General features: G+C 35.6%; 1 protein-coding gene across 1 annotated transcript in view; it reads right to left on the reverse strand.

Annotated features, from left to right (window-relative positions):
* Positions 1–7,051, reverse strand: part of LOC145667722 (head-specific guanylate cyclase-like) — a 649,486-nt gene extending 642,435 nt beyond the window's left edge. Inside the window, exon 1 of the mRNA XM_081735178.1 lies at positions 6,487–7,051. Coding sequence (XP_081591304.1) covers positions 6,487–6,687 — 201 coding nt within the window. The 5' untranslated portion in view covers positions 6,688–7,051. The remainder of the gene's footprint in view (positions 1–6,486) is intronic.
* Between the last annotated feature and the right edge of the window lie 9,558 nt (positions 7,052–16,609).

The raw sequence follows: 16,609 nt of genomic DNA on the forward strand, positions 1-16,609 counted from the left end.
CACCCCCAATAATCCGATTTGAGATTGTGATGATGATTTCTATCCGACTGCCACAAACGAAACTGATGTCCTTTGACTTGTTTCATTTTTAAAAAAGAATCATATTCTTTAATACTTCATTGTCATTAATTATAAGTAGTCTATTTTCAACTATTTCTTTAATTCCTGTAACAATTCCTATAATGCTATTGTGGTAATCATAATTTTGCTCAGATAAGAGTATTGTTGCGACAAATATAGGCCTGATTGATTATCTTTCATAGTTTTGGGGAAGTCGTTATTTGTATTGTTATAAAACAAATGTCCTAAAATTTTAATTGGATCATTGTGGATCCGTAAGTAGAAACATGTCAATTATTATTATGAATATATTCAAATTTCAGAATGTGCTCACGGCACTGAGTTGTAATAATGATATGTACCACTATTTCATCTACATCATTTGGTATATAATATACGAGTACAACAGGTTTACCTCAGAAATCTGATTCATCTACTGTAATATGAGTCTCTTCTCCCCTCCCCCCACAATAAGCCTTAAAATGTGTCTTCCTGCCGATGTTATAGACAACTCTGCTCCCCTAATCCTCCACAGCATTTTTTTTCAACTTCATAAATATTTTGAACATCGTTAAAAAAGGAAAGGATTATGGGAACAGTCTTACCCATCCCACGAACGTTGAAGACAGATTTGCGCCCTTGACTTTAGTATCTGGATACAGAAACAGGCCCCCAGAGTTGGTTTAAGTGCTTTGTATTTACATCTTCAAATGATATATACACTCAGGCCCATATTTTTTTGAAAGAACGAGATTGACGTGTGGTATGTGAAGAAAAATGCCGCCCACGAGAAAGAAATGTAGGGAACGGTACTGGAATTAATGTTCATACAAAAGTGGGGCCTAGTTTTCTCGTCACAACGGTAGTAGCAAGAAGGAGCTGAAACAATTGGTTATTAAATTCTAACGTAATCCACGCATTCGCTTCTCTATGCCCCACTAGACCTCCAATTAGGGGGGCTTCCTCCTAAATTTTGTATAACCCTATATTTCCATTCGGAATAGCTATGTATTGCTGCTTACAGTAGTACCATATCGCACAAATGACTAACTTTGGCATCCCCCTTTAGGAATATCACGCTACGCTACTGCCTCCTTTAGGGACCACATTTTAAAAAATCCGTCTTAGCTGTAGTTTAGAGTTTAAGGAGAACATTTATACACAATTTCACGATCCCACATTTATTTCCCCAGTATATTCACACGATTCCACATTTTAATAGTTTTGGAGATCTGACGAACGGCAAAAATTCATTCAAATTCCATTATCCCTTATCAGGGGCCACATTTAGCAAAACACCGTCTTATCTACAGCCTAAGACGTGATGCAAATATTTCTACAAACTTTAAAGATCCTACATCTAATAGTTTCGAAGATATATTGATGAGTGAATCAGCGAGTTAGTAGCTTTACACTTTCATATACCTACAATATGTACCTACAATATTCACACTTTCATATACAGATGGTGATCAGAAAAATGGAAATACATGTAGTTGGCAACACTTCAGATGTATGGGTTGGCAGTGGTGTCGCGGCGCCCGCAGCGCCGGACCGCTGGTGGTGGTGTGTTAGATCGGTCTCCATACTGCGTCAGGCGCAGTGGAACAGCAGTGTCCAGTGGCTGCAGCAGACGGAGGGAGTGTAAAATGGGAGACCTCTCAGATTTTCAAAGAGGGCAAATTGTTGGTGCGCGGTTATGTGGAGTGAGTGTGACGGCAGTGGGTACTGTGTTAGGTGTGTCGCGTGAGACAGTGTCGAAGGTGATGACGGCCTACAAAACACACGGGAAAACCACATCGGGGAAGCGGAACAGTGGGCGGAAGAAAATCATGAGTGACAGGTCACTCCGGGTATTAAAGCGCATTGTCACGCAGAACCGTCGTGCCACTGCGGAGCAAGTGACGGAGGAACTCAATCAGCACCTCCCCCACCCTGTTTCGACAATAACAGTCCGCCGCAAATTACATGACATGAACTTACGGGGTCGTGTTGCCCGGGCCAAACCGCTCATCAGAGACCATAACTCTTTCGCACGCTGCAAATGGTGCCGCGACCATGCAACTTGGACCGTTGAGAACTGGAAACGTGTGATATGGTCGGATGAGTCATCCTTCACCCTATTCCTAACCACGGGCCGTGTTTATGTGTGGAGAACGCCCAAAGAAGCTTATGATCTGCAGTGTCTCCGCCCAACTGTGAAACATGGCGGCGGCTCGGTGATGCTGTGGGCCGCCATATCATGGTTTTCATTGGGTCCCGTGGTCACACTTAGCGGACGAATCACTGCCAACGATTATGTCGCAATTTTACGAGACCACTTGCATCTTATGGTCCGGATGTTGTTCTCGGACGATGACGCCATCTTCCAGGATAATAATGCACCCAGTCACACAGCTGGCGTTGTTGCAGCGTGGTTTGAGGAACATCGTGATGAAGTTCAACACCTCCCCTGCCCGCCCAATCCCCAAATCTCAACATAATTGAACATCTGTGGTCCGTCTTGGAAACACGACTCCGGCGACGATTTCCACCTCCATCCTCTCTCACAGAACTGGCCGATGCCCTGCACGAGGAATGGTGTAAAATTCCACTTGCTACCATTCATGACCTCTATGCCTCTATCCCACGTCGCATCAAGGCTGTTCTGAAGGCGAAAGGTGGCCCGACACCATATTAATCTGGTATGTTGCAATTTCGTTCAGGTGTTTCCATTTTTCTGATCACCAACTGTACCTACAATATATACAATATGTAACGCACTTGATCGTCCAGTGTGAATATACTGAGGAAATTGCTCTGAAATTGCCAAAAATTGAACTTTATGTACTAGCTTTATTTTAGTTTGTTGTAAGGAAACATCACAAACAACAATATGTGAAAACCACGAATCAAATGTAAAATGCAAACCCTAAATATAGTGAAAAGAACAAAAAGCTACTTTTTTTTCTGCAACGTACTTTTTTGTACACCAACTATACTTTCAGAAGGATGGCATCTTTTCTTGGTCTCTCTGACGTAGTGGTCCTCTAGAGGCACAGGGCGCATTACGAAAGATGAGAGCGCACGGTAATTTAAGTTGTGAATCTGGTTTGAAGAAACTGGGGCATCGAAAGGAGTTAAGTAGTGGTTTGAAGAAAGTGATTATAAACTTCGCCTTAAAAGGTAAGTAACTTAGTAACATAGGAAAAATTGTGGACAAATCCCATTCAACTATTCAGCACATTGTGAAGAAATTTAAATAAAATGGCTCAACCAGAAATTTACCTCGCGGGGCGCCAGAAAAGAAATTAATGAGAGAAATGAAAGAATGATTATGAATGAAATCAAAAGAAGTCCTAAAATTAGTGTACTCTTCTACCTTGGTAGATGTTTCTCCACAACATTCTAAAGATCGTCTGGTTGGATACTGCTTTCCCATTCACACTTTCTACTACTGGACGAAGTTGTGGTACACTAATTTTAGGATGTCGTTTGATTTCATTCACAATCAGTCATTCATCTCTCTCATTTAGTTTCTTTTCTGGCTCATCGCGCGGCAAATTTCCGGTTGAGCCATTCCATTAAAATTTTTTCACAATGTTACTGAATAGTTGAATGGGATTTGTTTACAATTTTTCCTATATTTCTAGGTGACTTGCCTTTAAAGGCAAGGTTCATAATACAGTGGTGCCCACCCCCCCTTATGTCCATGACGCACCCCCCTCCAATTGTCTATCCGTAGGTATTCTTCCATGAAAAAATCTTCTTTTCGATTAATTTTTACACCTCCTCAAACGTATTTATATAGATTTTTACCCCCCCCCCAAATATTTCAATGACGCAGTTTGCGTCATAGCCCTCCTATGTGGGCACCCCTGCATAATAACTTTTTTCAAATCACTACTTAACTCCCTTCGACACCCTATTTTCTTCAAAACAGATTCACACCGTAAACTACCGTACGTTCTCGCATTTCGTAATGCACCCTGTGCCTCTAGAGCAGCGTTTCCCAACCTTTTTCAACTTGCGGCACACTACTGGTGTTACTTGAATTCTCGCGGCACATTTATAGATATTGTTATTTGTAAATATAAAACACAGAGGTATTTTTTCTGTGATTATTGATCTCCTCCTCACAGAGAAGAAAGCTCTATCACTGGTTTTGCCCCGTGGTTAATCATTATGCTTATTTTTCATTCTAATTTAAAAATAGGAAACAATTGCAATGAAATATTTGACTCAGGTTTTAAAAATACGCTTTCTTTTTAAAAACTGTATCCAGCCTTTTATTGAGAAGGAAGATCACTAAATAACGAACGAACAAACAAATCTCTTTTACTTTTAAAACACAAATGTAGGTAATTTGTCGAAAGGATTGAATGGTATTCATAGTAGAGGTTCATAGTAATGTGAAATACAAATATATATATATATATATATATATATATATATATATATATTCCCTACGTTTTGCAATTTGATTGCTATAAAATTAATAATTTTGTTTCGATTCCTCACGGCACACCAGCGATCCATTCACGGCACACCAGTGTGCCGCGGCACACCGGTTGGGAAACGATGCTCTAGAGGACCATTCAGAGACATCAAGAAAATAATTGCATAATTGGTGTACGAACAAGTACAGTACGTATGTTGCACGAAAAAAGTAGCTTTTTATTCTTTTCACTATTTTTAGGGTTTGCATTTTACATTTGGTTCGTAGTTTTCATATACTGGTGTTTCTGATGTTTCCTTATAACAAAGTAAAACAAAGCTAGTACATAACGTTCACCTTTTGGCAGTTACGGAAAAATTTCCCCAGTATATTCACACTTTACGAACAAGTGTATTACATACTGTAACTACAATGACGTTCCTAAGCGATCCTTTGTCTCACTTTGGAAGACATTATCATGACATCTCGCGAACATTCGACAAGTCGCGCTGTTTACCACATGTTCGTCACCAGTCAATTGTCCATCACAATCTAGTCCCTATCAAACTTCTTCCCCGGCCTTCCCCATTCTACGCACAAGCATCACACTAAATGATTGAGTGAAATCCTTGTCACTGTTTGGCGAGCAGTTCTGCTATGTCCCCTAACTTACTTAAGAACAATATTTCGTACTTCATAGCAACTAATCATAATGATTTGCTTTGTCAACGTATATAGCCAGCTTTTCTCTTCTTGAAATGTAAAAGCCGAAACCACTATTGCCTCTACTTTATTCGAACAAAGAGAAAATACTTTTCAACAGATAAAAGATCCGCAATATAGTTTTAGGATTAGAATTAGGAATTAGATTTCTGTCCTTTTAACATTTTTGACCATGTTAGCCCGTCAGACATGAAGTGTAATGTCTGTTGATGATCACACTATCCGAAGAAAGGGAAGGAAAGAAGAGGCCTGGGATTCGTTTGTTAGACACTATCCCAGCATTTGCCTAGTGTGAATGAGAAAAATCCAGGAAAACCTCACTCAAGATAGCTGGCCTAAAAAGCGTTTACCGAGTGTCTACACTGGGAATCGAACCCGGGACCGCGCGCACAATATAGTTTTATAACGAACGTTACGATGTAGGCACATGTGAGTAAATTATATTTTTTCTAGTGGTGAACTCAATGCTTGGTGATTTAAGGATAATTCGAAGTTGCTATTTTTTATAACACAAAACATTTATCGATCAGTGCTACACTGCAAAAATAATTAAATAAATAAAAATAAATATAAATCAATATTTGACAATGTTTTGGACGAATGCGCTAGTAACGAACATTTTGTTCATTGTTAACATGTCCGAAAATGACCTAAAGGCTCTATTTGTTTAGAATATACCTTAACAGTGGTTATTGCAAACTGGCCTAAGAATGTTCAAAATGTCCAATGAGAATACAGACAGAAATGACATTTTGAACAGTGTAAGGACCCATTACACATTACTATTTACAACTTATTTTTACCGTATATTGGACCCACGAAAAGTTCAAATACATTTTGATTACTGTTAGAGCAGTTTCTATCAACCATTATCAGGATGCAATCTAGACACTTCTTGTTCACTGATATTGCACTTCAGGACAATTTCAAACAAGGACCAAAAGATATCCAAATATTGACTTATTTTCAGCAGTGAACGCTGTAAGTGTTTTACTTGGCACCAAGAAGGCCACTGCTGAAAAGGGAACCACTAAGGACCCTTTTATCTGCGCCACTGATACAATGTCATCAGCTAATTTCATTTGTGTTACTTATAATTCATTGCATTATATGTATTAGTGATTTGTTAAACTACATGCTTTAACACAAATTTTAAAAAATAGAATAAACCTATTTTAATTTTAACCCTGGATTCCCCAACAGGAAATTCTGGGTGCTCGCCTGCATGGGCCCAAGCTCTTTGAATATTATTGCAAACATATATAATATAGTAATTACGTACTTACCACCGGGGAAGTTAATTTGGAAATGGCTTCACTTAAATGTTTTAAGCTGAGCGTTGTGTTCACTTCCTCCTGAGGAGAATTAGCTGATGCACTAGAAGAATGTGTCTGTTCTTGCATATAACAACTCAGTTTGCTACTCTCTGCGCCCTTTGCAACCACGTGGTTAGTTTTGTTGTTGAACGGGCACGCTGAGTATGACATCGTTGTTGCCTATACAATATTTACACGCGATTACGCACTGAACACAGACAGAAAGCGATCACTAATAACTTAGTGGGTCAGATTTATTCATAGAAAAAGAAGTGTCTAATAGGTTTAAATTACATGAATAATTAATATCTTGTCTAACAAAGAACCAAAGAAAACTTTTCTAAAATTATCGAATTTCTTCAGTTAGCATTTATTATACAAGGTAGGTTCACCTTCAGGAATAAATAAAACTACAAGTGTTATTATACCGTGGACCGAACCGCGTGTTGACCTTGTTTCCCACAGTTACTCGCGAAGACTTCTATTCTTTACGACGAGTCCGAGGATTCTCCAGCAGGCTTCGTGTGAACCGACGACAGAGAATCCATCCACCGAGTTTCGGTGTACAGACGTTTATCTGTGTGCGTGTACGGGTTATTGCGCGGGCGCAGCGCGAGAAAAGCGAAAAAGTTTTATTAAAAAAAAAAAAAAGTCGAAAAGCCTCCGTTCTTCCGAGTGAGTAACCTTTGTCGAGGGGATTCTATAGAACCCTTCCTTCCCTTTTGTTTCTGGGACTTTGTACACCACAGCAGCATCCCATCCTAAATAGGTCACACGTTTATCTGGCACAGGAGGGGGTCCAATATTTCCTTCCCAGTCATCAATACGACTATTATCATGGAAATCACTTGTACGCTGAACGCAATAAAAGTGCCAATACCTGTCATCTACGATAAATCAGCCCAACGCACTGGCTCATCTCATGTGATTAATATGATTTTACGAAGCATTATACACAGGTGCCAGGTTAGTGAATATTTTAGCCAAAAATGCATAATAAAAAGTTGTAAATTCTCTTAAAGAAGTGTTTATAAGCATTTATGATATTATATACTTATTTGAATATCGTATAATTAGGTAATATTGGGGTAATTCCACCCGCAATTTCAACAAATGTTATATTCATCTTAAAATACAGTGTATCTTCAAGTTACGAAACTCTGTTTTACGAACAGTTTCGTTTACGAACAAATCTCTCACCAGAAATTCAATCCGAACTAAAGTGCACACACTAACCAAAATGCATCAGAATGTTGGTTCAATCTTGAAAAAGAACTGAAGCGTAAACAATTACCGACTGTATATCCCAATTCAATTTCGGGCAGAAGAGCAATGCTGAAATATATCTTATGTTGGGGAGGCTATTTACCCGATATCGTTATGTTTCTAACTTTACACAATTCATGAAACATTTTGGAAGAAATATTCAAAAGAATTTTAAAAACTCGTAAAAAGTAAAAGCAAAAATTTAAGAAAAAGTTTTGAAAATTAAGTCCTACTCCATTATCGTTGATCGTACACACTACAGTATACTGGTTATGTTAAGCAGCTCTTTGCAATATTGACATTTACAAAAAGAAGACAATACTGAAATTGTGAATAACTCTGTATTTAAGTCACTGCGCAGATGCACTATAGGTTATGTTCCTTTATGTCAACAAGTTCCGTCTGTTTATAAACTCTATATGCGTAGAGTCGGGTAGGATAATTCACCACAATATTAAGCGTTTTGCTTCAAGCACATTTTTGCGGTGACTAGTTCTCTTGACTTTCAGGATGTGGTAGAGAACTTCGCTAGACGAAAGCTAGGAGAAGAAATTTTTAGGTACATTTTTTATCTATTACATTTATATAGAATAATAGGTTAACTTAGTGTTTTTTATGCATGTAAAGTTCCAATAGGCATAATATCATCTAATGTGGTATGGTTGATGTAGAACTACACGCATTCCCATAACTTTCCTACTGTATTTTCACAGAAATGTATTAAATGAAGTCAGCAGAGGCCACATACCATCGTTTACAAAGCGAGCAATCGTGGAATGATTCGTGCTTTCCAGCAATTTACTCGCAATAAGATAGGATTTAGATGGAGCATCTTCACTTAACTTTCCAATCACTAAATTTACTACATAACGTCCCAAAACATCTGTTGTTTAGTCCACAGAAATCCAAATATATGAACTACTTATTTCTGCCCTAATGGTATCTATAGCTTGCCTATAACAAACTTCGAGATAACACTTTCGAAGAGTGGATTCGTCGGAATTCGACGCCCGCAGTACTTCTCCAGAAAAAAGCACAGTATTTTGGCACTTGAACTTTGTTCCAAGGAATGTTTGCTGCTATCATTGCTTGGCACAAGTCTTTGAAAACTCACTCACTGAAGTATCTTGATGCATTTGTGTCGAGAGTACTTTTTCTTTCTCTTATTTTTTATTTATTTATTTATTTTTTTATGCAGTTCGCAAATTTTTATTTCTTACATGGAGTGCACTTCGTACATGTTGTTCTAACTGAGATTTCATTGAACATCCAATTATTTGATCACACACTTGGCACAACACCACTTTACCGTCAGTAGTAAACGCATCATCGATAGTTACCCACGACCGGAATTTCGCGGATAAAGTTGAGGCAACCGGAGCCATTTCTAACTTCGACGGTCAATACAGAACACGTGCGTTTTGCAACTGCAATACTAGAGTACTCTCCTTCTGTCATTCAGTTGAACAAGCGAAGTTCTTTGAAAGCTTAGGTTACCTGCTATGATATTGCCATTGTCGGCAGCTTCTTGGAACGAACTCTTGCAGTAAATTCCTGGAAGCACACTAGCATACAGTTTTAACTTGAATTGCAGGATTTGCTTTCATCTTTGTTCCCGTCCAACCTCCGATAACAACCAAAATAGACTTCATTTTAGGAATTTCCTGGCCAGTCGCCTGTCAGGCACGTGATCTGTCTTCCTCCAGAGTTGAGAATAAAGGGCGCTGTTAATGTACCACGGAGGGAGGATTTTTACTTGTTTCCTCTTATATTTCTTTTGTTATCGGCGAAAATTCTGCGAAACATGGTTTGACAAATAAAAAAGAGATAGATTTCTCTTTCGGTAAATAAACGAAAAGATAGACACGACAAAATTGAATCTAGATGCAAGCCTTGCACAGGGAGAGTTTATTTAAATAAAAAAAACAATTAAATTAAAATATCAGTAAACGCAAAACTTTAAGACAGTTTTATGTAAAAAAAATGTAGAAACCATAGAAATGTGTAATATTGGTCAAAATATGTAAAAGTATGTAATACGAAACTTGAGTTGAAGCACCCTACAGGTGTGAATCACAAACATTTAAGGATTTGACGAACCTACATATGAAGGAAAACATATGTAATTACATACAAATCCGGACATTAGTCATGGGTGTTCAGTAAATTGTGTCATTAGTTAAAAAGGTTGGGAACCACTGCCGTAGTGTATGACTTATCTGAATTCCGTAATGAAAATTATCCTGAAGCAAACAAGACAGTATACAGAAAACATAAATCTTTTTCTTTTGTTAATTTTTGTCTTACATCATAGTATAATGGTAATATTAATCTTTGTCTTTTATCTTGTAATTTCCTTTGTACTTCATTGGTTATGTTGTTGGATATTCTTTTATTGGGTACCTTTTATTCACATGTTTCGTCTTTATGCGAGAGCTAAAATAGAAAGAATTAATCCGTTTAACACTTGGTTGTCATTTTTATAGGTGAACGTATATTTAGGGTAGTTTTTTTCTTTTAATACCTGTTAAGTGTCTTTATCATTCTTCTTGCTTATTAAATAATTCTTGTTTACTTAATCTTTGATTAAAGGAAGTAGGAATTATCGATAACGTTTTCAAGTATTAAGTTTTTCTTCGTTTTAATATATTTTTACGTCCTTTCCATTTGATGTTATTGTTTTAAGAAAGCATAAATAGATTTCATCCCATTGATATTGTTAGCAACTCTACTTCCAGTGGAGAGGGGAATAGATAGCACTTTATTCTTCAACTTATTCTGCAAGCGGATACTGCGAACAATAGAATATTTTTCACCTTTAGATTTTATTTCTGGCAAAACCTGCTTTGTTCTTAAAAATAGCTCGATTACCAAGATTATACGTATTTTTATTGTCTTATTTGATTTTCTTTCTTTGACCTATTTCATCAAATTTAATTTCGTTTATTACTTTCCTTTCATCATTTTATTTCTATTTAAGTTTTTTTTTTTTAAATCTTAGATTACATCAATAAGATTGTAGACATTTATATGCGTTAATATGAAGCATTTAACCCCATTTGTTCAGTTGAATGAGTACTTTTAGTACCTATTATGAATGTTACTTTACAATTTTTCATGTTCTTTACTGTTCCATATGCTAAGAAACTCAAGTTTGTAAGAAAGTAATTTTATTTATATTCTCTCATTCAATATTCATTTTTCTTAATGAATTGGAGATGTGTCTTGCCTTTTTCAAAAGCTAGTTACATTTTTGTGTTTCTACGATTTTAGATAGTACATTTTTAAAATTTTCTTCACAATTATTTGAAATGTTTTATTTTAATACTATTAGAGGCTTTATTTATGCATATATATGATTTCCTGTTATTTTGGGGTAAACATGGCTTCTCTTGAGCTTTCTTCAACATACAATTAGGTTTTTAGTTGAAAACTTACCCAGCACAAAATCATTTTTAAGTTTCTTGTTCCAACAGATAACCGAGGAATTTTCCCTCCTTTCGTCAATGAGGCTCACAATTCATAAGGTTGTAAACTATTTTCGTCCTTGCTGGATTCGTTCAAACAGAGGAGAGTGTAATTTTATATATAAAAAATTCTGTTTAGTCCTTCAAACCCTAATAAAAGACGCTTCAGCTAGTTGTAGTTTTCTCTTTAGAATTTTGTTTGAATATCTAAAGGTCTTTCTGTAATCTCGTATTTGATGTCAAAATCTGAATTGAACTTGCAAACTAAGGTATATTAAACGCTGTTTCGAGCGCAAAATTTTAACACTTATTCCTCGGTAAAACTATCTGATTTCGAAAATTTTCTTCAACTTTTGGCATACTTTGTGAAACGTTTCATTAGTACAACAATCTACGCTTAGAAGATCGGTGCGTTTTTAAAAAAAAATATGATTTTGGACAGATCTTCAACACAAATAGTTAAATTTGTAAATCACGACTTGCAAAACTTTATTCTAGTTCAGTGGTAGTCAAAATTTGGCAATATTTTCTATCAGGAAGCTTTATGTTGTTTCATCTCTAATCTTACGCCATGCCTAACTTACCTGATTGAGGTGTCAAATACACACGGCTTTTGATCGATTGAGCTATGCTTTTTGATTAAATTACTCTGCAATTTGTATGGAAATCATCGCTAAGAAGGTTCAATTATCAGCTAAGTTCCGTATTAACTCAATGTCGAAACACGAAATGTTCCTATGAACTACATCATTGAAAGGGAGTTTGGGAAGAATGTTTGGTCGCATTTTAGAAGATGTGTTTGAACTTTGTCTTCAAGGAAGAGTTTATACCAATAAGAAGTCTCGAGAAATTTCTACTATTATAGGATCTCATTCTTTTGGAAACATGACGCTTCATTTGAAATTGTGTTGTTTCCTTTTCTACTGTCCTTTCAGAGAAAAGGAAGTGATTCGTTTTACAATGAGAGAGTGGAAATATATGAACTTTGACCTATACGTATTCTAGTATTCAACGCAGCATAAAGGTAATGTTACTATAAAGTGTAATATTTATAAGTGAATTGGAATGTTGTACATATTTCTCTTCTTTTTTTCGTATGTGTTGATAATGGCAATTACTTTAGTAAATCTCATGGAGTTTTAAGTTAAACTTAGGCTATCACCCAAAGAAGGATCTCTATTACTTAACTGAATTTCACCATGTGTTTTTAATAAGGATCTATATCCATCGTGTTTTGTCCAGGTGTTGATTGTTTCGCATATGATTATGCGAAACCTAGGCATACTGAAATTTTACCAACAACTTTAGGTATTGTTTGATTGCTTAAAAGAGTATAAGTTTTCATATTTATTATTATTATTATTATTATTATTATTATTATTATTATTATTATTATTATTATTATTATTATTATTATGACATACATTTTTGCATTACAGCTTCCTCGATCATTTCGTAGCTATTGCATTTACTAAATTTCTATAATGATGGTTATAAAGATGCTGAACGATTGATTCTTTCGTATGCGTTTCATTTCGTTTAGTGAGTTTAAGTGTATTTGATTATATTTTGTTGTTCCCATAAAATGAGAAAGATTTCAATTCAGGTGTTTTTTCTAGTGTGATATGTGTATTTCTTACATAACATCTTTGCTGGCTCCGATTTTTTTTCGGGACTTTTATACTTGTGATGTTTAAGAGCTTTATGCTCGTAGGGATTCATTATCTTCAAAGGGGATTATGACCTATTTGTTACAATTTTTAAGTGTATTTGTTACATGTACGTGTTTTGTCATGTAAGAGGGACAAACACAAAATAAACACACTAAATATTTCTCATTCCTAAATTGTATTCTGTGAGGTAATTAATTAGTTTAGGAATTCCTCTTTCGTTATTGTATTTGTGTCTTTGAAACTGATAAAAATATTTTGTTCATAGTATTTTTTAAATTTAAAGTTTCAAGCAACAAACCGATGGCTTTCTTTTTTCATCCAAGTATATAATTATTCAAAGCAACATTCATAAGAGTAATTTCTTATAATGCAATATGAAGAAAAGTACGTGAAATTTATTCGCTGCGAACGAACCATTCACTGCTTTATTATTGTTGTTCACATTTGGTAAAACAATTGCTATTGTACACATTTTTTTAAAAATCAAGTGAAAAAGATTGTTTCGACGAATATTTAAAATTCATCAGTTAGACATTTAACCCTTAGAGTACCAAGCCTAAAATGTTACGTAAAGTACTAAGGCTGTGTCATTTTGACCCAGGCGTGTTTTCTGTTAAAATTATATTATCAAAATTGATTCAGGAAGTTGAAATTTCCAACGTACAATAAAAAGAGCAATGTACCTGATCGTTCATTATATTACATTAAATTTTATACGCTGTATATACACTGTCAGTGGCGGCTCGTGACACTTTCAAACAATGTCTGAATAGTAGTGCCGTAACGTTAGAAATTTATACATAGAAATACGCTGTCTTTGTTAGGAGTAATTCCTGTCACACATGGTTTTTTGATTACACCTGACAGTCCTTGCAGAGCGGTTTGCTGGTGCAGTGTGCTTTGCATTCCATCTTGTGGCAGATTGCACAATTTTGAGTGGTGAAGAATCACGTGGTTTCTAAAATTAAAACCAGATATTGTAGGGAACTGAACGAAACAATGTAGCAATTGCTGAGAAAGGAATCTACAGCGATAAGCGTGGAGGGGGAAAGGGTGGGGAAAAAGAGTTTGCTAAAACAAAACTTTCTATTATTCTTTCCCCAATCAAGGCTCGGTAGACCGGGGAAGTGATTGTTGCAGGTAAAGGAAAAGATTACAGTTTCAATCAGCAAAATAATAATAATAATAATAATAATAATAATAATAATAATAATAAAATGTTATTTTTATTTATTTATTTATTTATTTATTTATTTATTTATTTATTTATTTTTTTGCCGTGCCGCGGAGTACCAAGGCTGGGTCAAATTAACCGAAGTACACTTTCTGGCATATTTTTTGGGTATTTTGTGTTTATTTCATATATGAATTCTACTGAAATGGTTTCCAAAAGTAAGAATGGTTGTTAGTGGAGGAATACCTAAAATATTAGCCCACTACGTCTCCTTGGAATTATAGCATTTCTTTATAAAGATAATCTGGGTCAAATTGACCCAGTCTTGGTACTCGAAGGGTAAAAGAATAAAAGAAGCATTTAAAAGTAGTTCATTGATTTACAAGTTGTATCTCATTTTGTTAAAAGCGATGTGTTAGTGTTCCAGGTTCTCAAACAGGTCAGTCATTTGAAAGTAAAGAAATTACTGTGTGTGTATATGTGTATGAACTAACAATGAGTTAATTATTTTTGTTTTGTGTCTTGTTTATATTTATGAAGCTTCAGGCGCGCACCCAGAAATTTTTGGTGGGAGAGGTTCAGGCCCGTAGCCAGCCCGAAAATGTAGGGGGGCCCGGTGGAAGTTAGGGGTCCGATCCAAAAATATTAGTTCATCCCATATTATAGTTCATTTGCAAGCCTACCGTGAAAATGTTAGAGGGGCCAGTAAAAATTTAGGGGAAGCCGACCCCCTAGACCCCACTGAATACGGGCCTGGAGAGGTACAAGCTTTAAAGAGGAGACCAATATTAATTTGATATGCCACTCTAATTTTCTACAGCAATAGTGCATTCGCTTTTCGCTTTTTAAAGAAATTAACCTCTGAAGAAAATATTTTTAAAAAAATCTTAATAGGTATTTACAATTTTGAACAAGTTTTCACTCTGGGCATCGGTGTTTAATATCTCAGAGGAACTAAAATTTTTGTAGTTACCATGTTACCGGATAATATTCTAATAACTATCGCGTGTAATTATTAGCCTCCTTGAGTAGAACTTAACACGAAATTACATTAGTGTCACGAAATTATCTGACCTTGCTAGCAATAAAGGTACTCAATATACACTTTTCACATTCGGATGACTGTCGAATCAATTGAAAACTGTATTTACATTTATTTAAAATAATTACTGCTTATATGTTATGGAGCATATCACAGTACGAAATATAATAGGGACACTTTAATTGTAAGCACTTTAAAAAACAATAACAAACAAGTTGAAATAAACGAGCACAAAACTGAAATTGTTTGAATTGTTTAAATTGCATAGCGTACGACTATTGTTTTTACATAATAATATGAATTTTATATTGCAGAAAAGAGCGAAAATAAATCTTTGGTAATGTTATCTGTTTAACGACTGAAAAAAAAATACTTCCATACGTTTTTAGCTCAGCACCCTTTAATTTGCTTTGAAACAATTAATTTAATTAATGGTGAGCTATTCTCTTAATTGTGAAAAACAATAGTGATGTTCCCAGGCGAACACACATGTCGCTCAGCGCAAGTCAATCAATAAAACTTGATATATAACTTTGTTAACTTAGTTACGTGTTTGTGGTAAATTGTTTCTCAGAACTAAATACTGCAACACTCAATTACAACTGTATTGAAACAATTCGGTTTTCCAGTTAGACGACAACGATCATCGGAACTATTTTTTATCTTTTTCTGTAAATACAGAAGAAAATCAACGGTTATATTAGCGTATAACCAAAAGAAGAGATGAAAAATTGTTACTCGACAGATCTCATTCAAGTGAAGAAATCATACAAGTGAGTGAGAGTCGTCATGACGTGTGTGTTTTTTTTTAATAATCAAGAAAAATGAGTTTTATTTGTAAATCTGAAAGTTGATGTACCTTAATCACGACACCTATAAGATTATAATGTGCTGTGGTACCTATAAGATTATAATGTTAAGCTCCGTCATGGGCCTATAAGATTATAATGTTAAGCTCCGTCATGGGCCTATAAGTTTATAATGTTAAGCTCCGTCATGGGCCTATAAGATTATAATGTTAAGCTCCGTCATGGGCCTATAAGTTTATAATGTTAAGCTCCGTCATGGGCCTATAAGATTATAATGTTAAGCTCCGTCATGGGCCTATAAGATTATAATGTTAAGCTCCGTCATGGGCCTATAAGATTATAATGTTAAGCTCCGTCATGGGCCGCTGCTCATATATACCACTACAAGATTTTGCTAAACAAGACTGGAAATTTATAGATTCTCGTTAGAAAAATGAAGGAAAATGCTGCCTATAAGTTAATATCAAAATATAGACTTAATTTAAACAGTATGACTTCCAAAGAGCCAAAGTAATGTCCTGGAAGACAAAAATCTATACAGTAGAGTCTCTAAAACTTGGCACTTGATAAACCATACAGTAGAGTCTCTAAAACTCGGCACTTGATAAACCATACAGTAGAGTCTCTAAAACTCGGCACTTGATAAACCATACAGTAGAGTC

Source organism: Thermobia domestica, chromosome 1, assembly GCF_964235325.1.
Source record: "Thermobia domestica chromosome 1, izTheDome1.hap1.1, whole genome shotgun sequence".
Taxonomy (NCBI): domain Eukaryota; kingdom Metazoa; phylum Arthropoda; class Insecta; order Zygentoma; family Lepismatidae; genus Thermobia; species Thermobia domestica.